A 20200-nucleotide genomic window follows, 5' to 3' on the forward strand; every position below is an offset into this window, starting at 1 on the left:
TATTGAAGAATTTAGTTTTATGTCAAAACACTAGCTATTCCTGTGATGCTTTTTTAAGTTTATGGAAAAAACACAAATAGAGAACATTGAAAAAAAAATATAGTTTGCCACGGAAGACCATGCAAATACCCCCCCGCCAAAAAAAAAAAAAAAATGTAATAGCAAAATCATCACAGAGAGTATAAATTTATTTTAAAGATTCTTTTCTAATGTCATCTTGTTACAAACTAATTCCTCCTGTGGTAAAAGCCAATACAAAGAAAGGACAGTGTGCAAAGGAACTTGTGACATCTGGCCTCCAATTTATGTTTGCATTAAAACTGGTCATTTTTTAGAAACAAATATAGTTACCTCTTGAAAAGAAGTATCTGGCATTGATGAAACTAATACTGTTTTAAAAATAAACACTTTTTTTTTTTGTCACTATTCCTTCTATTACTGACTATGTATGATCAACACATAGTAAAAAAGCAATAAAACCATATTTCATAAGAAATTTATAGTATTTTTGTGCACAGATGCTGATTTATGTAAGTGGACTTTACACTGCTAGGCGACATCATTAATATACCAGAAAAGAAGGTAAAAAGTAGGTCAGTGATATAGGACAATGGTTCTTCAACTTAACTCCCCTCCCCTGCCTCTGACATGAAGCATAATGTTCATTCCTCAAATTTTGGAGCTCTGAATAACACTGCAACATGACACAGAAAGCATGAATTATTAGACATTATCCATCCTTGATCTTTACACAAAATTCCCATGACATCTATAGAAATTCCACAGCTGCACAAAATAGAATAACGTCTATGGCAAACAAAGCTTTTAGGATTTGCTCTTCAATAAATATCACAAGCATAAGAGAGACAGCAAATGTTAACATTTTATTTGTTTTGAACATATAAAGGTTGTAACTCTGAAACAATTCTTTTAGAGCCATCTTGTGGGGAAAATAAGCAATTTAAAAACATACACGTACTGTAATTACTTTTCTACCAAAAAGATAAATGTTCAGTATGACATCTTCTAGTATTCTTTTAAAAAAATAAATGTCTCACTTACACTGTAAACTTTATATAACATTGTTTAAACTATTGGAACATGAAGGAAGTGCCTTTATGAACAATTGTGTGTTAAAAGTTTGGTTTAAGATAGAAAATATATATATCAATAAGTTACAGATGCATTTTTCTGAATTATGCTTTTAGGCCAGGTTTCATTCAAACTCCACCCAACTGCAGCCTACAAAAATAAGCACAAACCTAGAGAAGCTGAGGTTTGTTTCAAAGCTTGCTTGGCCAAATGAGTAAATCCAATGGAATTACGAAATGTAACCAAAATGGGGTAAAACAAACAAACAAACAAAAAAAAAACCCTCTAAATACAGTAGTAGAATCAGCAGTCAGAGCTGAAAAGTTTTTGTTCTTTAAATTCTTAACATTGCCAAATTATTTAAAGTTTTGGTAATCTGTTAGTTCTGAATGATTTAAACCAGTTGTTTATAAAGATCTCATTAAATGACAATTTTCTGTATGTATCTACTTAAATGAAGTACAGGTTTGGGCAGTCAGTTTCAGAATAATTGAAAATTATGACACAAGCTTCAGCTATTGAAAGCAATCAAACATCAGCAGCTGCTTGATCTATGCATCTTGTCTACTAAGTAAAGCACTTAAATTGTATCCTAAAGAACAAATGCACACAGGTATTCCAGATAACTTAGTCCTTTTTAATTTAAGTCCTATTAAAATATTTGATTTAGGTAGAACATTAAAGCATATTGCATCACATTTATCCAGCATGTATTTATCTTCTATTAATACAAAAGTAAAACAGAATATCACAGAATGTTTCTACAAAGTGCACGATCAAGAAGTTTCACATAAATATGCACTTTTTTTAGCTGTTACAATCAGTGTATAGGATAGACTAGCAGGCACCTCTGTTGATTTGTGTTTGCTTATTTGTTTTCAATAAATATTGAAATCTGACAACAAAAGGGTCCTATGGTACCCAAAGCCTCTGACAGCTGTGACTAAACAGAACATACTGGCACCCAGAAATATAACCAGACAATTTTTGCTAAGGCAAGCACAAGGATGTCAATTTTTAATTTTACACTGCTGCCAAACTTAGTGTGAAAAAAGGTTGACATGTGCACTTACAGCTTTCCATAATATTTAAAGATGACAATGACATTTGCTTCCTCCACATCCTCTTTAAACTTTGGAGAGGAGCCCTGACTCAGGGGCACTTGCCTTAATGAGATTTTGGATTTCTTTGAATTTTGGATGTTCTTTATCAGCTACCAGCTGCAGCAAAATAGCTTCACTAGTAGTAACTATAATTCCAGTACGAGCAAGACGCTGAAATAGAGAAGAGCAGAAAGAGACAAATGTGAGATGTTTTAAAGTGTGAATGAGCATACACTTTGTAAAAAAGATGGATGGTGTTTTTTAAAAACAGCTCCTATTAGTAAGGTATTGCCAATTCAATTACAGAACTTCTTAACAGTGCCATTTCTAAAACTATGATGGAAAGTGACTTGTTAGACTTTATATAGGAAAAAAGCTGCCTTGGGTTACAAATAAGGCTTTATAGTTGGACTAGATTTTTTTCTCCAAGTCAGATTAATTAAAAAGAAGACCCATGCCCTCTTCTATTAACACCCCTTTTCCCCTATATACTGATGAGGATAGCTTTCTTAATTTTCATGCAGATTTGAAAGGCCTTAGGAAAAAAGAATATAGCTAAATTGGAGCAAAAGGTGTTAAGCAAGAAACATAATTGTAACACTTTCTTTTTCAGGGCTTGTTATGTCTTGCATTTTAATCTTTAGACTACACTGCACAGTCATACTAAAAACCCCAGGAGACAGAGAGAGAAGCTCTTCTACAGAATGTATATATCACACTAGTAAAACAGTGGTTGCTTTTAACTGACTTCTCATTATAGCCTAAGTAACCCCCAGGCTAGCTCTGAAAGAATAGCTGTATAAAAAGCAAAACTGAGAGAGGTCTGCTAGATGTTTTAAGTGTGCTACTAAACAAAGCAATTCTTTGAGTAGTCCAAACCATGTGACATACTGCAGTTTTTACACTTCTTAAAACTGCGGTTGCTGCCTATCTATACAGCAGAATTATCCTTAAGTATGGGCTACTTCTACCCACCCCACCCCCCTACCCCCAAGCTTCACAGCAATTGAACAGATGTTTTGGCAGTAAAACTCTTAATGAATCTATCTTTCCTTCCATCATCCTCTGCCTAGCTGTATGATCCACCAAATCTAGTGCATCTACAAGGTTCTGAATTTACCAAGGGAAGGAAAGAGGTGGGAAATACGCAAATAAGTACTTTTTCAGCCTGGTTTCTACTGTAATTACTAAAGGAAAGAGATGCTCCAGACTTTCTAGGGCACACAAAGGCCACTGCTGTTTAGTTCTTCAATTACACAACACTTGATAAGGAAAAATTATTAATTTAGGGGACCAGTAAAGTGTACATATATTTCCTCAAGGAAAGGAAATGTTTTCTTAGAAGATTGCCCTGCAGACAAAGGAAAGAAACAAGCATGCACTGTGTCTACATCACACGAAGCCATTAGAATAGATGAAGAAGAGTAAAATTCAGCAGGAACAGATTCAGCTGGCTCAATCTAAGATTAAAAGTGACACAAGGCCTCTTCTGCAGATAGGGCAGAGATCAAGAACAGCCACAACCTTTACCAGCTGGGCTGGATTATTTTAGTAATGGAAAATTTGAACTTCTTGATTGCAAGGTTTTGCCTGCTCACATTCTTAAGCACACAACATCTGTTCAAATATTCATATATTCTTCACCAGCACCATCAAAACATATGTGATACGGGAGGGGAAATGTGAAAAAGTAAAGGGATATGTGAGACCAAACAGGATTTATTTGAGGCTGCTGAGGAATTTAATTGGAATCATGGCAAGATCATTCTTTACCGTCTGTGAAAGGTCACTGTGAACAGAAGAGGGCTCTCTTCAGGGAAAAGGCAAATGTTACCCTCATCTTCACAGAAAGGAAGAAGGATCCAATAAACTTGGATCAATGAACCTTACCTCGGCCAATCAGGTATAGAGCAAGTTCTCATGTAAGACAAAGTAAGGCTCACCAACTAAAAGACTGTGACCAGGAACTGTCAGCGGTATGTTGAGACTAAGGCAGAATTATCCAGTGCTTTGGTATTTTACCAACTTTCTTAAGAAACACATTGCCATGGTTAATCAGGATCATTGACACTCCCACCATGTGACTGTTTCTCCTGGTCTCCCATACCCTGATGTGCCCAGTTCATGCCTTTTCTAGCCCACAGCCCTCACTGTCATTTTTAACAGAGGTTCTATGGCACAAAAAGAAGACAGAGTTGGCAGGGGCAGCCATAGAGAAGGAGGAGGAGTTATCACTATGCAGCTTGATGGCTCACCACAGCAAGAAAAACAAAGCTAGCTGTTCGTTACCTCAACCTCTGTTGCACTGAACTAATTTCTATGCTTGCAGACACAGTTTAAGTGATAATCAAATGTACAAAGACATACAAAATAAGGCAAATAGGTTACAGTTTGGGTTTTGTTTATTTTGTCTATGGCCACTACTACAACACCACACTGACTTACGAAGTCCATGATTTCAGTAGATCTCACACTGTGCATGTCACAATGCAGTACTTTACAGACATCAAGCTTCCACTTCATACAAGTCATGGATTTCATCAGCTGCTATAGGCTAGTGATTTGTCTTTAGCCCCTAATTCTCCCATTCATGAAAAAGGAGAAATTAAAACTTCTTCACATCCGTGAAAAAAGTATAAAATGCTACAGTTATTACTAGCTTCAATTTCCAAATAACTATAAGGGCCCAGGGCAAAAATTGCAATGCTTAATGCATATATCAGTTTTTGACTCGCAACAATGATGCCTGTAGGCAAGTTAGAGTACAGCATAGAAGTATCATTTGCATGAACTTGCTACCACATAGTTGTACCTGCTTTGAAATTTTTGTGTTATATTTATCTCCACTTTCTTGACATAAATGTTAAGGTACTAAATGTTAACATAAATGTCTGACTAAGCTCTTTAAAAAAAAAAAAGAAAGAAAAAAAAAAAAAAAAGAAAAACAAAGTCTACTATAATCACAGAGTCTTGAGATTAAGCTTTAATTTGCTCTGATGAGGAAGACCAGAGGGAGGGACAGACAAGAATGACTTTTCGACTTGCTGTATCACATTTCATTTCAGGGAATTTCAACATCAGAATAAATACTGTTTGGAAAAATGAAAACAAAAGCTCTGTAGTACTTTTACTCTGCTGTAGACATAATACTCCTTAACAAAATATCAGAAAATGCTAATGGTTAGTAAGGGTAACTTAGCCTGCAAAAACCAATTACTTTTTTAATCCTAATGTCCTGAACTGTGTTCTACATATTAAATCATGACTTAGGGAGGAAAAATAAAAAGCTATTTCTTCTGTACTGTGGAAGCTATTGTGAGAATCACAGCATTCTCCTCTCCTTAAGTCTGCATTTGTCCACTGGTTACTGTCCTTGTTAGCAAATGCAGAAATTAGCATACAGACCCAAGGGGTAGAAAACCTTAATTAGGAAACATTACCTCAAGAGCAAACATTCTGTCCATCATACTTCTTGATGAGGTGGCATCAGCTACAATATGAACTTCCAGACCTCTGCCAATTAATTCCAGTGCTGTTTGCTGGATGCAGACATGAGTCTACAGGGGAGAAAATGAAGGCCCACAAAAAAATGTAATAAATCATTACTGCAAAACATGAGTACCACAATGCAAAGTTAAAGTACATAATTAATCAGGGTTCAAACATGTACTTTTCTAAGCGTTACAATAATAGGGAACTCAATGTGGATTTTAAAATGCCAACTAAGTTTGAGACAAGAGACTGTAGCTTAAAAATATCTAATTTCAAATTTTATGAGAAAGTATCAAAGAAAAAGAGCATGCAAATAATTTAATCTGTAGAAGATATCTGAACTTTAAGTTCTAAGAAATATAAACTGACCTTTTTTAATTACAGAAAGCAATGATAATTTGTGGGCCAATAGATAATATCAATAAAACTGCAAGAATGGCAAGGCACATACTTCTACTCCAAACAGGACAACACTGCGGACTCCAGGAATATCTGCTAATGCTGCTTCAACTTCTGGCAATACCATTGAAAATTTTGTTTTAGGAAGCACGAGTTTTGCTCCTGTTAAATCAATTTCTTGTACAGTGCTGCCAAGACCTTTGGGATACTGTTCAGTTACAATGACTGGAATTCCTAAGAGCCGTGCACCTTGGAGCTGTAAGAGGAATGCGGAGGAAAGTGTACAAAAATAAATTATTAGAGAATAGTAATAGCAAAGATACTGTTATTATCTGAAACCGAATAATCAGTAAGCTAGCTATATATAATAATTTACGTTTGTGATCAAAATGGAAAAAGCAATGAATGAACATACCAGACGTTGACCTACACTGATGATATCACCAAAGTATTTGATGGCAGGCCGGAATCTCTCCTGCATATCACAACAAAAAAACACAGTGCTTGAAGGTGTCAGGTTGCCCAAAGTAGTCATCTGAAAAACAAAATCGTATTTTTAATGTCAGTGAGGACCTTTCCCAAACAGCAGTGGAACAACAAAGAGTCTGGAAAACTTCCATCATGGCACCTGCAAGAGTACAGGGCATTTGAGCATCAAGGGACCTTGGAACACTGTGGGAGCTTGGAGCACCAAAGGGCCTGGAAGCACCATGAGGCCTTCCCTATTTCTCATGTAATGCTTCTTTGCTGTAACCGGAGCATTATGGCCTTGCAAAATCCCATTGCTATGAGCAGGGAGCCATGGGATCTGGCCGTGTGCTCCTGTCAGCCTCCCTGTGTTGATTTGCTCACTGTTGAGACCGGCTGACTGGCCTTGCTGAACCTCGTTCCCCTCATTGAAGTATTATGGCATTTAGTCTTCTGCTCATACAGGGCATCTTTCCCAGAGCAGTCCCATGCTGCCTGGGCCTCCGGTCCTGCAGGGGACTTTCCCATCTCTCAAGCCCCAGGATTCCTGGCACTATGGCTTCGCAGGGCTTCCTTTGTCTGTCTTAGGTACCACGGCACCTAGCCCTCTATCCTTACAATACAAACCCCATGGGCCTTTGTCCCTGGTCTTTGAGGGCTTCCTTTGCTTCACTTGAGGACCATGGGGACTGCCCTACAGAACTCTTTCCTCTGCTAAGGGCTATGGGGCCTGTCCCTCAGCAGCAGGTGCAAGGCTCTGCAACCTAATCGGAAAACCATGGCAACCCGGAAAGGTTTAGGATGCCCCATCTCTGCATGGTATTCAAAGCCAGGCTGGACAGGGCCCTGGCAAACATGATCTAGTAGGTGGCATCCCTGCCTACGGCAGGGGGGTTGAAACTAGATGATCTTTAGCAAGGCTTTTCATACTGTCTCCTATGACATCCTGGTAGCAAAGCTGAGAAAGTGTGGGATAGAGGAGTGGACAGTAAGGTGGATTGAGAACTGGCTGACTGGCTTTGCTCAGAGGCTAGGGATTGGCAGCGCAGAGTCCGGCTGGAGACCTGTGATTAGTAGTGTTCCCCAGGGGTTGGTGCTGGGTCCGGTCTTGTTCAACATCTTCATCGACAACCTTCATTAGGGAACACTGTCTGCCCTCAGCAAGTATGCCAATGATACAAAGCTGGGAGGAGCTGCCAACAAGCCAGAAGGCTGTGCTGCCATTCAGCGAGACCTGGACAGGCTGGAGAGATGGGTGGAAAGTAACCAAACGAGGTTTAACATGAGCACGTGTAGAATCCTGCACCTGGGAAGGAACAACTGCACGTATCAGTACAGACTGGGGCATGACCTGCTGGAGAGAAGCTCTGTGGAGAAGGATCTGGGGGTCCTGGTGGATGACAGGTTGACCATGAGCCAGCAGCGTGCCCTGGTGGCCAAGAGGGCCAATGGGATCCTGGTGTGCATAAAAAGAATCGTGACCAGCAGGTCAAGGGAGATGATCCTCCCCTTCTACTCTGCCCTGGTCCAGGCCTCATCTGGGGTACTGTTGTCCCCAGTACAAGAAAGACAGGGATTTTCTGGAAAGAGTCCAGCGGAGGGCAACAAAGATGATACAGGACCTGGAGCATCTTCCCTATGAGGAAAGACTGAGAGACATGGGTCTGTTCAGCCTTGAGAAAACTGGGAGGGGATCTTATCAATGTTTACAAATACCTTAAGTGTGGGAGACAGTGGGATTTGGCCAAACTCTTTTCAGTTGTTTGTTGGGATAGGACAAGGGGCAATGGTCAAAAAATTGAGCACAGAAAGTACTGCACCAACATGCAAAAGAACTTCTTCATGGTGAGGGTGCGAGAGCACTGGAACAGGCTGCACAGGGAGGTTGTGGAGTCTCTTTCTCTGGAGATATTCAAGGTCCATCTGGATGTCTATCTGGGCAACCTGCTCTAGGGGATCTGCTTTGGAAGGGGGGTTGGACTTGATGATCTCTTGAGGTGCTTTCCATTCCCTACAACTCTGTGAATCTGAGTTCTTTAAGGTCCGTTACAACCCAAGCCATTCTACAATTCTATGGTTCTATGAACTCAGATAACTGGCAAACAGAGCTGGAGGGTGGGGAGAGCTTGTGGGACTGTCATGCTGCCTCAAAGGCAGGTGCGATGTATTATTGAACAAATACACTTGCTGAATGGACTTGGAGATGTCTGCTGTGGCCAGGGTGAGCTGATGGTGCTCTGGAAAGACCTGGCCAAGGTTGCAGTGACTGGTGCATGACACCGATGCCGAGAAGACAAACAGTTTGTGGGACAGAGTGGTAATGGCATTGTGCTAGGCACAGACGCATGTGCTGGGGCCAGAGCTCTGCCAGAGCGAGCGCTGCGGGGCAGGACGGCCCATTGTGATGGCTCTGAGCGATGCACTGTGAGAGCCGTGAGCGACGCATTGTGACAGCGTGGCCCTGGCTGCTCATATGCGGGCGCAGAGTCCCACCGCGCCGGCTAGTGCCCGCACTCCGGCTGAGCGGTTACGTGAGGTCTGGAGTGAGGAGCGAGGTTGGCCTTGGTGCTGGTGTCGTGCCCTGGGAGTTGCTGCAGTAGCTCTCAGTGCCCTTCCCAGAGCCATCAGAGATCCTTCCGTGGCCCTGCCTCGTTTGGGCCATCGGGAAATCCAGGAGGAGTGCTCGCAGCAGCAGAGGTGAGTGCTATGGAAACATCTTTCCCTGGGCAGCTGGAAGGGTTTCCTCTTTGAGGGAGCTGCACAACTCTTCAAGCCACCCCCGGCTCAGCCCATGCCCATGGCCTCTTGTCTGCCTTTTGCAGCGTGACTCCTGCTGCTGCAGCGCCGGTGAGAGGGAGCGGCTCGTCATCGTCAGTTCTCCCCGGCTCACCTCAGCAGGTGGAGAGCATGGCCACGGAGCTGGACACCCGCTGTCCCATCTGTCTGGACAGCTGGGTCAATGCCAGCTACGTGGTGCCATGCCTCCACCGCTTCTGCTTTGTCTGCATCCAGCGGTGGGCTGAGACCACGCCCCAGTGCCCCCTCTGCAAGCGCAGGGTGAGCTCCATTCTACATTCAGTGAGGGCAGACAACAGCTTTGAGGAGCTTGTCATTGCACCACCTGCAGGGACATCAGCCAGCGCCCAGCAGCCAGGGACAGCACCTGCACACCATGTCTTCCGGCCACAGGCAGCTGGACCAGTGCAAAGGGATCCTGTGGGCAGCCTCCAACCCCATATCTGGGCATCCCTCTTCCGACGGCATCCAGCTATGCTCCAGCCCCTGATGCCGTGGCTGCGCCAGGAGCTGAGGCAGCTCTTTCGGCATGACAGAAGGGCAGCCTCTGCAGCGCAAAACCACGTCATCTCTAGACTGCGCTTCTTCGGCCTGAATGAGGCAGCTCTGATGGTGCTGCTACGGACGTCCCTGGGAAGACACACGGCTGGCTTCGTGCAGCGACTCATTGCCACTGCTGTGCAGCGCTGCAGCGGGGAAGCCCAAAATCTGCTGGGTCGGGGGGCCTCCCGTGCTGCCGGAAGACCAGAGGGCAGCCCTGCAGCAGTCCCCAGCCACGCTGCCACCTCAGCGGGGACACCAGCTCCTGGAGCAGAGCACTCCGAGGGAACCAACACAGAAGAGCTCCCTGGACCCTCAACTGCTGCCCTCCGGGAGGGGCCCAGCCACCCCCCATCCATCCCAGTTCCCAACCCTGGTGATCAGGAAGTGCCCCAGCAGGAACCACAGGAGGCTGAGGCCGGTCCCTCCACTGCCGGCCAGGGCAGGAACCAGCCACGCAGGGGACCATGGCGAGCTGCGAAGAGGAAGGCCCCCACTTCCCAGGACTCTGCCCCACCTGCAAAGAGGCCACCCTGCCGACGACACTAGGACAGTGCCCCAGGAGCTGGCCTAGCTGGGGCTGGGCCAGCAACTGGGGCACATGCCGGCATTCGGGGGGGACCAGAAGGCTCACAGCAGTCTGAAGCTATTGGACAAAAGAAATAAAACTATGAAAGCTATCGAAAAAGTCTCTGTATTGCTAACAACACGGTTGGCACTGCTGTCCCCACCCCTGCTGCCATCTGCCCCTCTTCCTACTGCTGTGCCCACCGCTTCCTCCCAGGGCTGTGGGGCCCGAAGGCCGATGGGGTCGGTCTGGTGGGATTGGGGCGCGGCGATGCCGCCCCTTCCCAGCAGGGCTGGGGTTTTTGTCTCAGCGCTTCCTTCCCCAGGTGCCCGGCCCCACTGCTGTGCTCCCCCTGACAGCGCGTGCTGCCCAGCTGCAGGCCTGCAGCTCCGCAGAGCTGCTCCCAGGGAGAAGCTTCCAGCCTGGGGTGCCCGGGGCCAGCGTGCGCCCATCTCCATCGCCCCAGGCCTGGCCTCCAGCTCACCGCCCCCTCTGCCCCCGGGGCTCGAGGCTCTGCCCTCCCGCCAGCCTGCCCTGCTGCCTATGGCCTGGCGACATAGAGGAGGGAGGCACGTCCTGTTGTCTGCACTCTCCCAGAAAGAAACCTTCCTTAATGACTTCTGCTGGGCAGAAAACTGTCCAAAAAAAAAAAAAAAAAAAAAAAAAGGAAGAAGAGAGATAAAGTCCTGAAGGTCACCTCGTGTTTGCTTGTGCTAAAAATCCACGGTGCCCTGAGCAGGTGATGCACAACAGGGCCTGGCCAACTGCAGTTGCAGGGCTTCCTTCCCTTCATTTGAGGTCCATAGGTCTTGGCCTAATGGACTTGTAAAGGGCATCTTTATGCTGCTTTTAGTGTCACTGAGACTGGCCACTTGGGCTTGTGGGTACTCTTTTCCCTCCCTGAGTCAATTGCCATGCATGCTCATGTGCAATAACGCACAGGGTCTGTAAGTCCTGTTCAAAGCAAAGGGGAGTCCTTGCACTCCACTCTCAGAGGACCTCCTTCTCCCTGACGGATCAGCAGACATGGGATGGGGCCTGGCCTTCTGCTCTTGCACAGCCTCTCTACTTTGATTTGAGCATCTTTTGTCTTGGCCCTGCACTTTTCAAGGGTAAGACTTACGCTACTTCAAGTTTTCAAGTTAGATACATGGTACTTTGAGCCAAAATATAAAGGTTTCATAAGTCTGATTTTTTTTTTTATGTTTCTGAAACAAAATGAATGGCAGTGATACTGAGCAGCACAGTATAGCCACAAATAGGGAATCAAGATTTTATTAGGTGGGACACCTAAGTCACTTTAGATGTACACGGAAACTTCTGAGCTCTGAAATGGGACAAAGGAGCACACTGCTTATAGTGCTGTTAAAAAAAAATATAACAACAAAATTACGTTCCTAAAATTTATATCTGTATCTCCATCTCTTAAAACTAGCACAAAATCAGAATGAATTAAAGATTTAAAAAGACCTTCACTTTATACTTAAATTAATTATAAAGGTTTTAAAAGACCTTCACTTTATTTATAAATAGTGCACATACACACAGCTTCATTGTGTAGTCAGTTTCTTTTGTCTATGAGATCTTGTAGCACAATGCTGATGAAGTCCAAAGGCTAAAACAAAAGCAGAAAAGCTTGTCCGCATTACTACCAGAAACTGAACTGAATGCATATTAATGATGAAAATAATCTCCCAGAGTTTCCCTTGAGGATGCCAGAGTGTAGTGAAAGGGGGCTAAGAAAAAAAAAAAAAAAAGACAAGAAATCAAAGATAGCATTTTCACACAGTTTGAAGGAGTGCTTTTTATTTGTATGAAATTGCTTGCATTACCTGCAGAAGCAAAAGATAAGGCTCCAGCTATAGACTACAGGGAAAGAAAGGAACTACATACTATTCTTAGTTATAAGGCATCTAAAGAGAAATTACTTCCATTCAAAAGCTTTTCAGCAGACTGATAAATCAAATTGAATAAACTCCTCCTGGCAAGCACCCATTAATTTTCTACACTTCATTTTCTGCAAATAGAGGTTGAGGTATTTTAAACTAAACTAAAATTAAAAATGTCAGTAAAATATTTTATTTTGGAAGAACAGGGAATCAGGAAAACTTACATATTAGTCCCAAATTTTTCACTGATTTATCTCATGTCTCTTAAGTAAGTCACTTTTAATCTCAATTGCAAGGCTACAAAAAAAAAAAAAGAAAAAAAGTATAGCAGTAGCTATGCTCACATATATGAAATGACCTGTTCAAGTTACTGTGAAAAGTCCATGTGTGTTGTACTGTAAACAGCAAATTCCCACACCTATCAGATTCAGTATGCCGCTACTCTCAAAATGTCAAATGTCTGTAACTGTCATTCCTCTAATTCTTATCCATGAAATGGCAACACTATAACCACAAGCAGTTATGAACACAAATTCAGTAATAACTGCAGAGCAGATGCTCTAACACCAGACCCACAGATGCCATGGGAAGATGGAAACGCATCACAAAAGACATCAGGGAAATCTCTTTTCACCAGGAGGGCACAGCAGCACATAAACAGGTTACTGCAGGTGGTAGGATCATGGATGTTTTCATCAGTCAGTAAGACAAAATAATAGCTGCTTTGGTCAAGTGCTGGCTTTGCACATGAGTTAGGGAAAACAGCCTCCAGAAATCTCCAAAATTCTTCTGCAATCATACACCATGTAGTAAATGAGGCCTGGGACCAAGAATGTTTGAAAACAGAAGTAAATATTGAGCAACTGTCTCGTTCTTGAACACTGTCCCTCTACATACTTGCACAATACAGAAGTCACTTGCCGGCAAGTAGTAAAGTACAACTGAACACAGTGAGCGCCTCTTGTAACCCATTCTAACTCTGGCCCTTACCAGCATCAGACTATTCAGCCACGACATTTAGCTTCCCTACTGCTCAGGAGAGCAACTGGAATTGAAAATGCTCAGCAGTGTGTCTCCTACTCCAAAAATGTGTCATTTTGTCTCAGCATTTATATGACAAGCAAAGATCATTATTTTCTCCTATAAATCTATTCACCACTTCAAAAATTTTAGGATCACTTTCAACTAGGCAAATCATCATGGGATTTTTGATTGATCTACATGGAGTTAATCTGCTGCCTTATGGAACACCTTCCTACGCCAGGGCAACAGATGGCACTAGCTTCCTCAGCAGAGGAACAAAAATGAGTATAAAAGAAAAAGACAAGTCAGAAAGAAGTTTAAGAGTCTATCCTTACAGAAGGATCAACTGCACCAAGATTTTCTCTGCAAAGACCTACCTGGTCTGACGTGTAAACAAACAAACAAAAAAACAGTGATACACAATTTATATAACTCCTACACAATCCATTCCAAAGCTGTATCTTTACCTTTCATCTCTTTCCTCACCCACAGCACCTGTTGCAACCCAAGAGCATTATTTCCAGGTCTGTCCATGGTGGATTTGAAAAAACAACAGCATTACCTTCCTCTTCCGCATGTACAGTTATATACAAACATCTATTACCACATCTCAAGACTCGGATCAGGTCTCAGTTTAGTTTTGTTTTTGTTTTTTTTTGCCCATACTCTAAAATGTATCTAACGTTTTCGGTCTTTCCTCCTACTACTGTAATAATTTTCATTGCTCTCCTTGAGGGCCTTTTCCAGCTACAGTCTATACAGTGAGGCCACCAACTACTGTAGCAGTAGTACTTCTCAGCCCACACGACTTTTCAATATCAGTAAAGCCTCTGATAAAATGGATCAATTCACAGGCCTTGTGGACTCCATTCAGCTTATATTTTCCATTATTCTATTTGCCTCTTTTGTGTGTGTGTGTGTGTGTGTGTGTGTGAGTGATCGATGATACTTTGACTCCTGAGGTCCATTTTAACCTCTAAATCATTACCTGAACCCTCCCTCATCTTTTATTTGCATAGTTAATTATTTTTACCTTACTTGCTTCTTTCCCGTTTGAACGGCATTGTATTTCACCTTGTTTCTCCAACTTTTCAGAAAAATGCAGATTTCCATTCTATTTCTTTCAGATGTTTGCATTTCCTCACAGCTTAGACCCTATTGCAAGAACAGTATTTATCCAGAGTTACAGTAGTGATTTGCATGACTATTTCCAAGCAGCAGACTCAGAACAGATTTTATTCTGTCCCATTTGACATTAAAGCACTAAAGATAACTGACTGCCTTTCCAGCCAGAGTGTCCTTGTCCCAGACTTCCACTAAATCCCATGTGTTTATGACAAGCATTACATGTAGCAGAAGCAAAAGCCTTTTGCTTTTCTTTATTATCACGTTGGTTTAATATGATTTAATTTCTGTACTTCAGTTTAATATCAGAAACATTAAAACAAAGTTGTGTTGACAGTATATATTTGCTATATAACAACTCTTACAAAATCTAACACAATTCTTAAATTCATTCTCCTATTTATTTTCTACTGATTTCTATTTTCTATTAACTTGCAATCTGCAACAAACTATGCAACATGTGGCAGGACAAGAAATAGGAAGAAGTTGATGGTGAGATCAAAACCCATACTTGCTTGTTTTCCTCAGAAGAGGACATTTGAAAAAACAAAGAGCATCAAGAAGTAGAAAGGCAGGTTGGACAAACCAAAAATGGTACTCCACTGCAGCCACACATTCTCTGTCAAAATCCACCCCAAGCAGAAATCTGCTCGGCTACAATACCATTAAACAGCGTTTTTATTTATTTTATTTGTATCAGCTGAAGTTCCCCTAAACTGTATGCAAACTTTTGCATTTGTTTTGTTTTAGTCCTCCTAGTTAAGTTATCAGGGCTTTCTTCCTTCCAGCTGGAAGTTATCCACAGCAAAACAAGAATAGGTATGTCAGATGGCAACGTAACCTGATGCAGTTCTTTTACCCAGCTAGAGAAGTCATCTCTAGGACCTTATCCAGACCAGGATTTAAAGGTATGTTGCCGGGAGTTACACACAGCTTTAAATCCTACTCTAGAAAAGGCCCAGGTGAGAAAGGACAGGTGTTTTTTCACATCTATTTCATCTCTGCTGATCATTATTAATCATACAAAGTGTGACTGTGATGAAGGACTGTAATTACAGAATCAAATTGACAAAAATATTCATGTATACTAGCCCTTTATCTGTACTTTCCCTATCAAACTTCAGGGAACCATTACACAAAAAATGCAATTTTCCCCCAGTATTTGTAGTGGATGAGAACTGAAGCAGAGAGTGTCCCATGTGACATCACTTATAGATGTCTTGCCAAGGTTATGCGCTAGTAGGGCAGAAGAGAGGACCTTGCAGATATGGTATTTCAAAAACTTCATAGAAAGACAATGAAAAGAAGTTGAGTATCATATTTTCTGATCCTTTGTTTTTAAAAGGAAATCTGTAAGATTGTTGTTTATCTTTCAAAGAGAAAACAAACTGAAGAAATTCATCTGCATACAGTCCAATGGAAAAATTAGTTGTAAGTATCTCAGTTTATGATTACATTTATTTCATGCTAAGCTGAAGTGCATCCTTTTACATGCAATTCAATACTTAAAAGTAAAGATTTATCAAGATAAGCATATCATGTTCATATAATTAAGACAATATGAAATTCTTGATAACAACCTGAAGTGATCAAAATGCCTGCTGTGGATTAATGATACATAAACAAAAGTGTCTCAATTAGAAGAAACCTTTCTTTTTTTTTTTTTAGCTCCTCGTTTCCAAGTGTTCCTTTCTTCCATCTTGAAATACTGTTTCTTAATTGCAGTAGTAACAGAATTTAAAACTGCACCATTAAAAGTTTAAAGTAAAAATAATTCCTCTCACCTAACTCACATATTGTAATCTGTAGTTTGGCCAGGATTTTCCTGGTCTTCAGAAATACTCAGGCTCCTGCGTTAGGATTCCTTCTATTTCCAAAGCATCCGAATGCTAGACAGATGTACTCAATACATATAAATACATTTGTGTATAAATTGTTTTATTTTTATTTAGTTTGCATCTCAGCAACAATTAAGCATCATTCTCCAAGCTTTTCCACACAAGAAACGATATGCATGAGATGTCAACATGTCTTTCGAAAAGAGCTTAAAGCAGAGGCCCTTTACGCTCTTATTTCAATAATAATCTTACCCTCTTACCTACAGAATCTTAAGGTTACAAGTTTATAGATGTAGAACAAGTATTACCAATGAGAAGTCACCTTGAAGTTATGACAGCAACAGTGAACTCCTCTATTACATAGCTATAATAAGCATAGCTGTTTTCTCTTCTGATATTTGCAGTGTTTTTCCTTACTGCTCCTCTTCTCTCTCCAAAGGCTACATTTACAGCAAAAACAATAGTTCTAGCAGTACTATTCAGATGTATTTACAGTTAGAAAAGGTTAATGCAGTCCTGCACCTTTCCTAGACTATAACTATTATTCTGCTAAATGTTTTAAAACATGTAAATTCCATTAAAAGTAACCATTTCCCTTCTGTTAGTCCCTCAAGGTGTAAGCAAATACCCTCCTCACAGGGGTCAGAGAAGTTCCTTTTTGTTGCAAGTCTATGGCTGAGAAGTTTCAAGACCAGTAGCCAAGCTGAACAGCTGGCTCTATTATAACCTCTCCACAACACCAGACGGAAATTAGAAGTTCAAGTGAGAGTTTTGTGGCAGTACAGCTAAAGAGAACAAATGTAGCTATAAGAGCACAGTAAAAAGGCACAAATATAACTGGAGAAGAAACATACAGTAAAAACATCCCTGTACAGATCAAGTCTTATACTGAACTGTGTGGAGTGGGTTTCAGAGGGGAGCATATGGTGATTCCTCAGCAAGATTACTACCTTCCTCAACTGCAGAGACAGGAAATTGAAATAGTCCAGTCAAATATCACTCAGTGCTGGTATTTCTTGAGATACTGCAACGAAACATGTCTTTTCACAACAGGTCTGCACAGAAGAGGAATCGTTACAAATGGGGACACAACTACAACACGGGTTAAAAAAACATTATAAAATACACGTGTGCACTTAATTATGAAACACCCCCACAAAAATACTAAAATTAATATCTAGAAATATGGATTCTACTATCTATGAGTCTCAATTTTAAAGCAAATGTCTTTCTGAAAAAGCAAGTCAACTAATATCATTGAGTAAAGGGTATCTCCTTTGAAAGACATGTTCAAAATGGTATTTTTATTGACTATGCTAATTGCAGAGTTGCCGAATCTGTGTTACACATATAGCTGCCAAAAAACACCATAAAAATGAAGGCAAACAATACTGGCACTGTATGAATCAACACAGGGAAAGAAAGTATAATCTTCCCATCTCTAAATCTCGTGCATCCTGCAGAATCTAAGGTCTTAAAAAGCACAGCTGTGTCTGCATCAGACCAAGTGTTCCCAAAACAAGTGATCTGTGAGCACCTGCCGGTGGCTTAAGGAGAGCAGACTGACATCACTGATGTCTCCATCTCATTCTCAGCTGCTGAAGCACATCACAGAGGTAACTAAAATAATATTAAAGTACTATCCTTTTCATATCAACAGTTGGTATTGTCAGAATTGTAACAGTACCAGTGAAAGCAGGTAATCAGTTAGACATTGTATTTACACTGTGGCTCATCCTGAATCCTTGCAGTCAAGTTAAAGCTGCGTTGTTGTATGCACTCCGGGAATGATGTATTCTTCCACGTCCCAATACTGACCTTTTACACCATGGTGCGTGTGCTGCTACAAATGCTTGTGTTGCATTTATAGTTTCAGTACAGACAGCCATCTGCGAAAGGGTCTCTGCAGAGACCTGCACACAGAAGAAACAGAATTCTGACCTGCATTGCTGCTGTCATAGCCTCAGATTACACAAGGTGTTTTTGAAATCCTTACTTGACTTAACATCACTCGTACCGACTCTTTGCAAGTTGGGGAGACTGTCCTTTGCAGTTTCTATGGCTGGACTCCCATCCATTCTGTCTCCAACACAGAAAGAAGGAAGGCTTTAAGCTAAATCTGATGAGTGACAAATGGTAAAATGAATAATGAATGACCAAACAAGTTTTTCAATGAGTTAAGTCCTTATTTTTATTTCCATACACAGGGTTAAGGAAAGGAAAAGGACTTCAAAGGCATCCTTGATATACAGGCTAAGCAAACAGGCCACCTTGAGAGTTTACGAGTTCAAGACACTATGATTAAGCAGAGTTTACAAACACTGTGAATTAGACCGTTTCTGGAAACAAAGCAAAGACTAGCAATGCTTCAGTGTTTATGACATCGTTTTTTCAACTTGCTTGTAATTTTAGCTCACCAAACTAATACTTCTTAGTTACAAATTAAGAAGAACGCCCTGAATAAAAACCATTTTAAAAAGGTTGAATTCTTTAACATTGGAAAAAGAAAAAAAAAGCAATTTTGCTTCGAGTGCAACTACTACAGCATGACTGGCACGAATCTCCAGTATGCATAAGGACATCTTAGTATGAAACACACGTACTGTATCTGTCTGGCAGTCTGGTCTCCTGGTTTATGGCCACGAAACTAGTGAGTTATGAACCTGTAAATTGTAAAGAGCTCTTTAGGCAAGAATGGATACAGAAATCCTAGAGCTGCGAAACCAAGCTCTGGAAAGAGCAACCTCTGAGTTTCCACCTAATAACATTATCGCTACCCAAAGCCGGCTAACTCCAGCTGCCTCTTTTAAAGGAGAAGCGTTTATTACCCCAGCCACCGCTCCGCTTCCCTCCCGACGGGTGAAACAAGTTCTCACTCGCCGCACACACGTGGCTGGCGCTCAGACGCCTCCCCAGCCGAGCGAAATTAAAGTTTCCACGCGGAAACGCCGCGGGGACGGGCCGCTCCCTCGGGGCTGTCCCCGGCGCCGTGCTCCCCGGGCACCGAGGGCTGGGGCACTCGGACGGCTGTGCCGGGCTGTGCCGTGCCGTGCCCCCGGCAGCGCTCCCGCAGCTCCCCGCCGCTCCTCCGCGTCCCCTCCGGCGCCGTCGCGGCCGCCCCCCCCGGCCCCAGTCCCGGTCCCGGTCCCGGTCCCACACCTGTGGCGGGTCTCACCTGGATCTGCAGCGGCACCAGGCGCACCTTGCAGCGCTCGCTGACCAGGAAGCCCTTGGGCAGGTCTATGTACTGGCTCCACTCCTCGGCGAAGAGCTGCACCACGAACTTGCGGTGCATGTCGATCTGGTCCCCGTAGAGGCTGAGGAACTTCTGGATCAGCAGCTCGTAGCCGGCGCCGTGCGGCACGGTGGAGGGCCGCGCGAAGACGGAGAAGCAGAAGAGGACGGGCACGGAGCCGCCGCCCGCCGCCGGGCAGCCCCCGCCCGGAGGAGCGGCTGCCTCCGCCGCCGCCATCTTCAGGGGCAGCCGAGCCAGCTCGCTGCGGCCCGCTCCTCCTCCTCTTCCTCCTCCTCCTGCTGCTGCTGCTGCCGCCTCCTCCCCTCGGCCAGGCGGGCGGCGCCGGCGGCCCCCAATCCCGGCTGCGGCTCCTCCTCCCCGCCGTGGGGCCCGGCCCGGCCCTCGAGGCAGGGCATGCCGCCGGGGCGCCGGGGCTGGGCGGGAAGGGGCTGTGGGGCGGCTCTGTGGGGCCGCCCTGTGGGGCCGCCCTTCTCCGCCTCGCAGTGGGCAGGGACCTGTTGCTGCGGGCCGGGGACGGGTCGGCTCCCTCGGGCTGCCCTCGGCCACCCGTGGTAAGCGGTGGCGGGGTGCGGCACGGCGTGGTGCTGGCAGGCAGGTGGCTGCGGAGCGTC

The 20200-nt window shown here is 43.3% G+C and overlaps 1 protein-coding gene across 1 annotated transcript; it reads right to left on the minus strand.

The window, feature by feature from the left end:
- Positions 1 to 865: 865 nt before the first annotated feature.
- Positions 866 to 19908, minus strand: ISOC1 (isochorismatase domain containing 1). Its single transcript, XM_068666782.1, has 5 exons — positions 19509 to 19908; positions 6502 to 6621; positions 6139 to 6342; positions 5636 to 5752; positions 866 to 2366 (listed from the first exon to the last, which is right to left on the minus strand). Exons 1-5 carry the CDS (start codon positions 19803 to 19805, stop codon positions 2220 to 2222), a joined length of 885 nt encoding a protein of 294 aa, XP_068522883.1. The 5' UTR covers positions 19806 to 19908; the 3' UTR covers positions 866 to 2219.
- Between the last annotated feature and the right edge of the window lie 292 nt (positions 19909 to 20200).

Source organism: Anas acuta, chromosome Z (assembly GCF_963932015.1).
Source record: "Anas acuta chromosome Z, bAnaAcu1.1, whole genome shotgun sequence".
In the NCBI taxonomy this organism is placed as follows: Eukaryota; Metazoa; Chordata; class Aves; order Anseriformes; family Anatidae; genus Anas; species Anas acuta.

Coding starts and splice junctions, on each gene's coding strand:
- ISOC1 (XM_068666782.1), bottom strand. CDS start 19,805: ATGGCGGCGGCGGAGGCAGCCGCTCCTCCGGGCGGGGGCTGCCCGGCG. Junction 6,622..19,508: donor TGGTGCCGCTGCAGATCCAG/GTGAGACCCGCC, acceptor TTTGTTTTTCAG/ATGACTACTTTGGGCAACCT. Junction 2,367..5,635: donor ACAGAATGTTTGCTCTTGAG/GTAATGTTTCCT, acceptor TCTCTATTTCAG/CGTCTTGCTCGTACTGGAAT.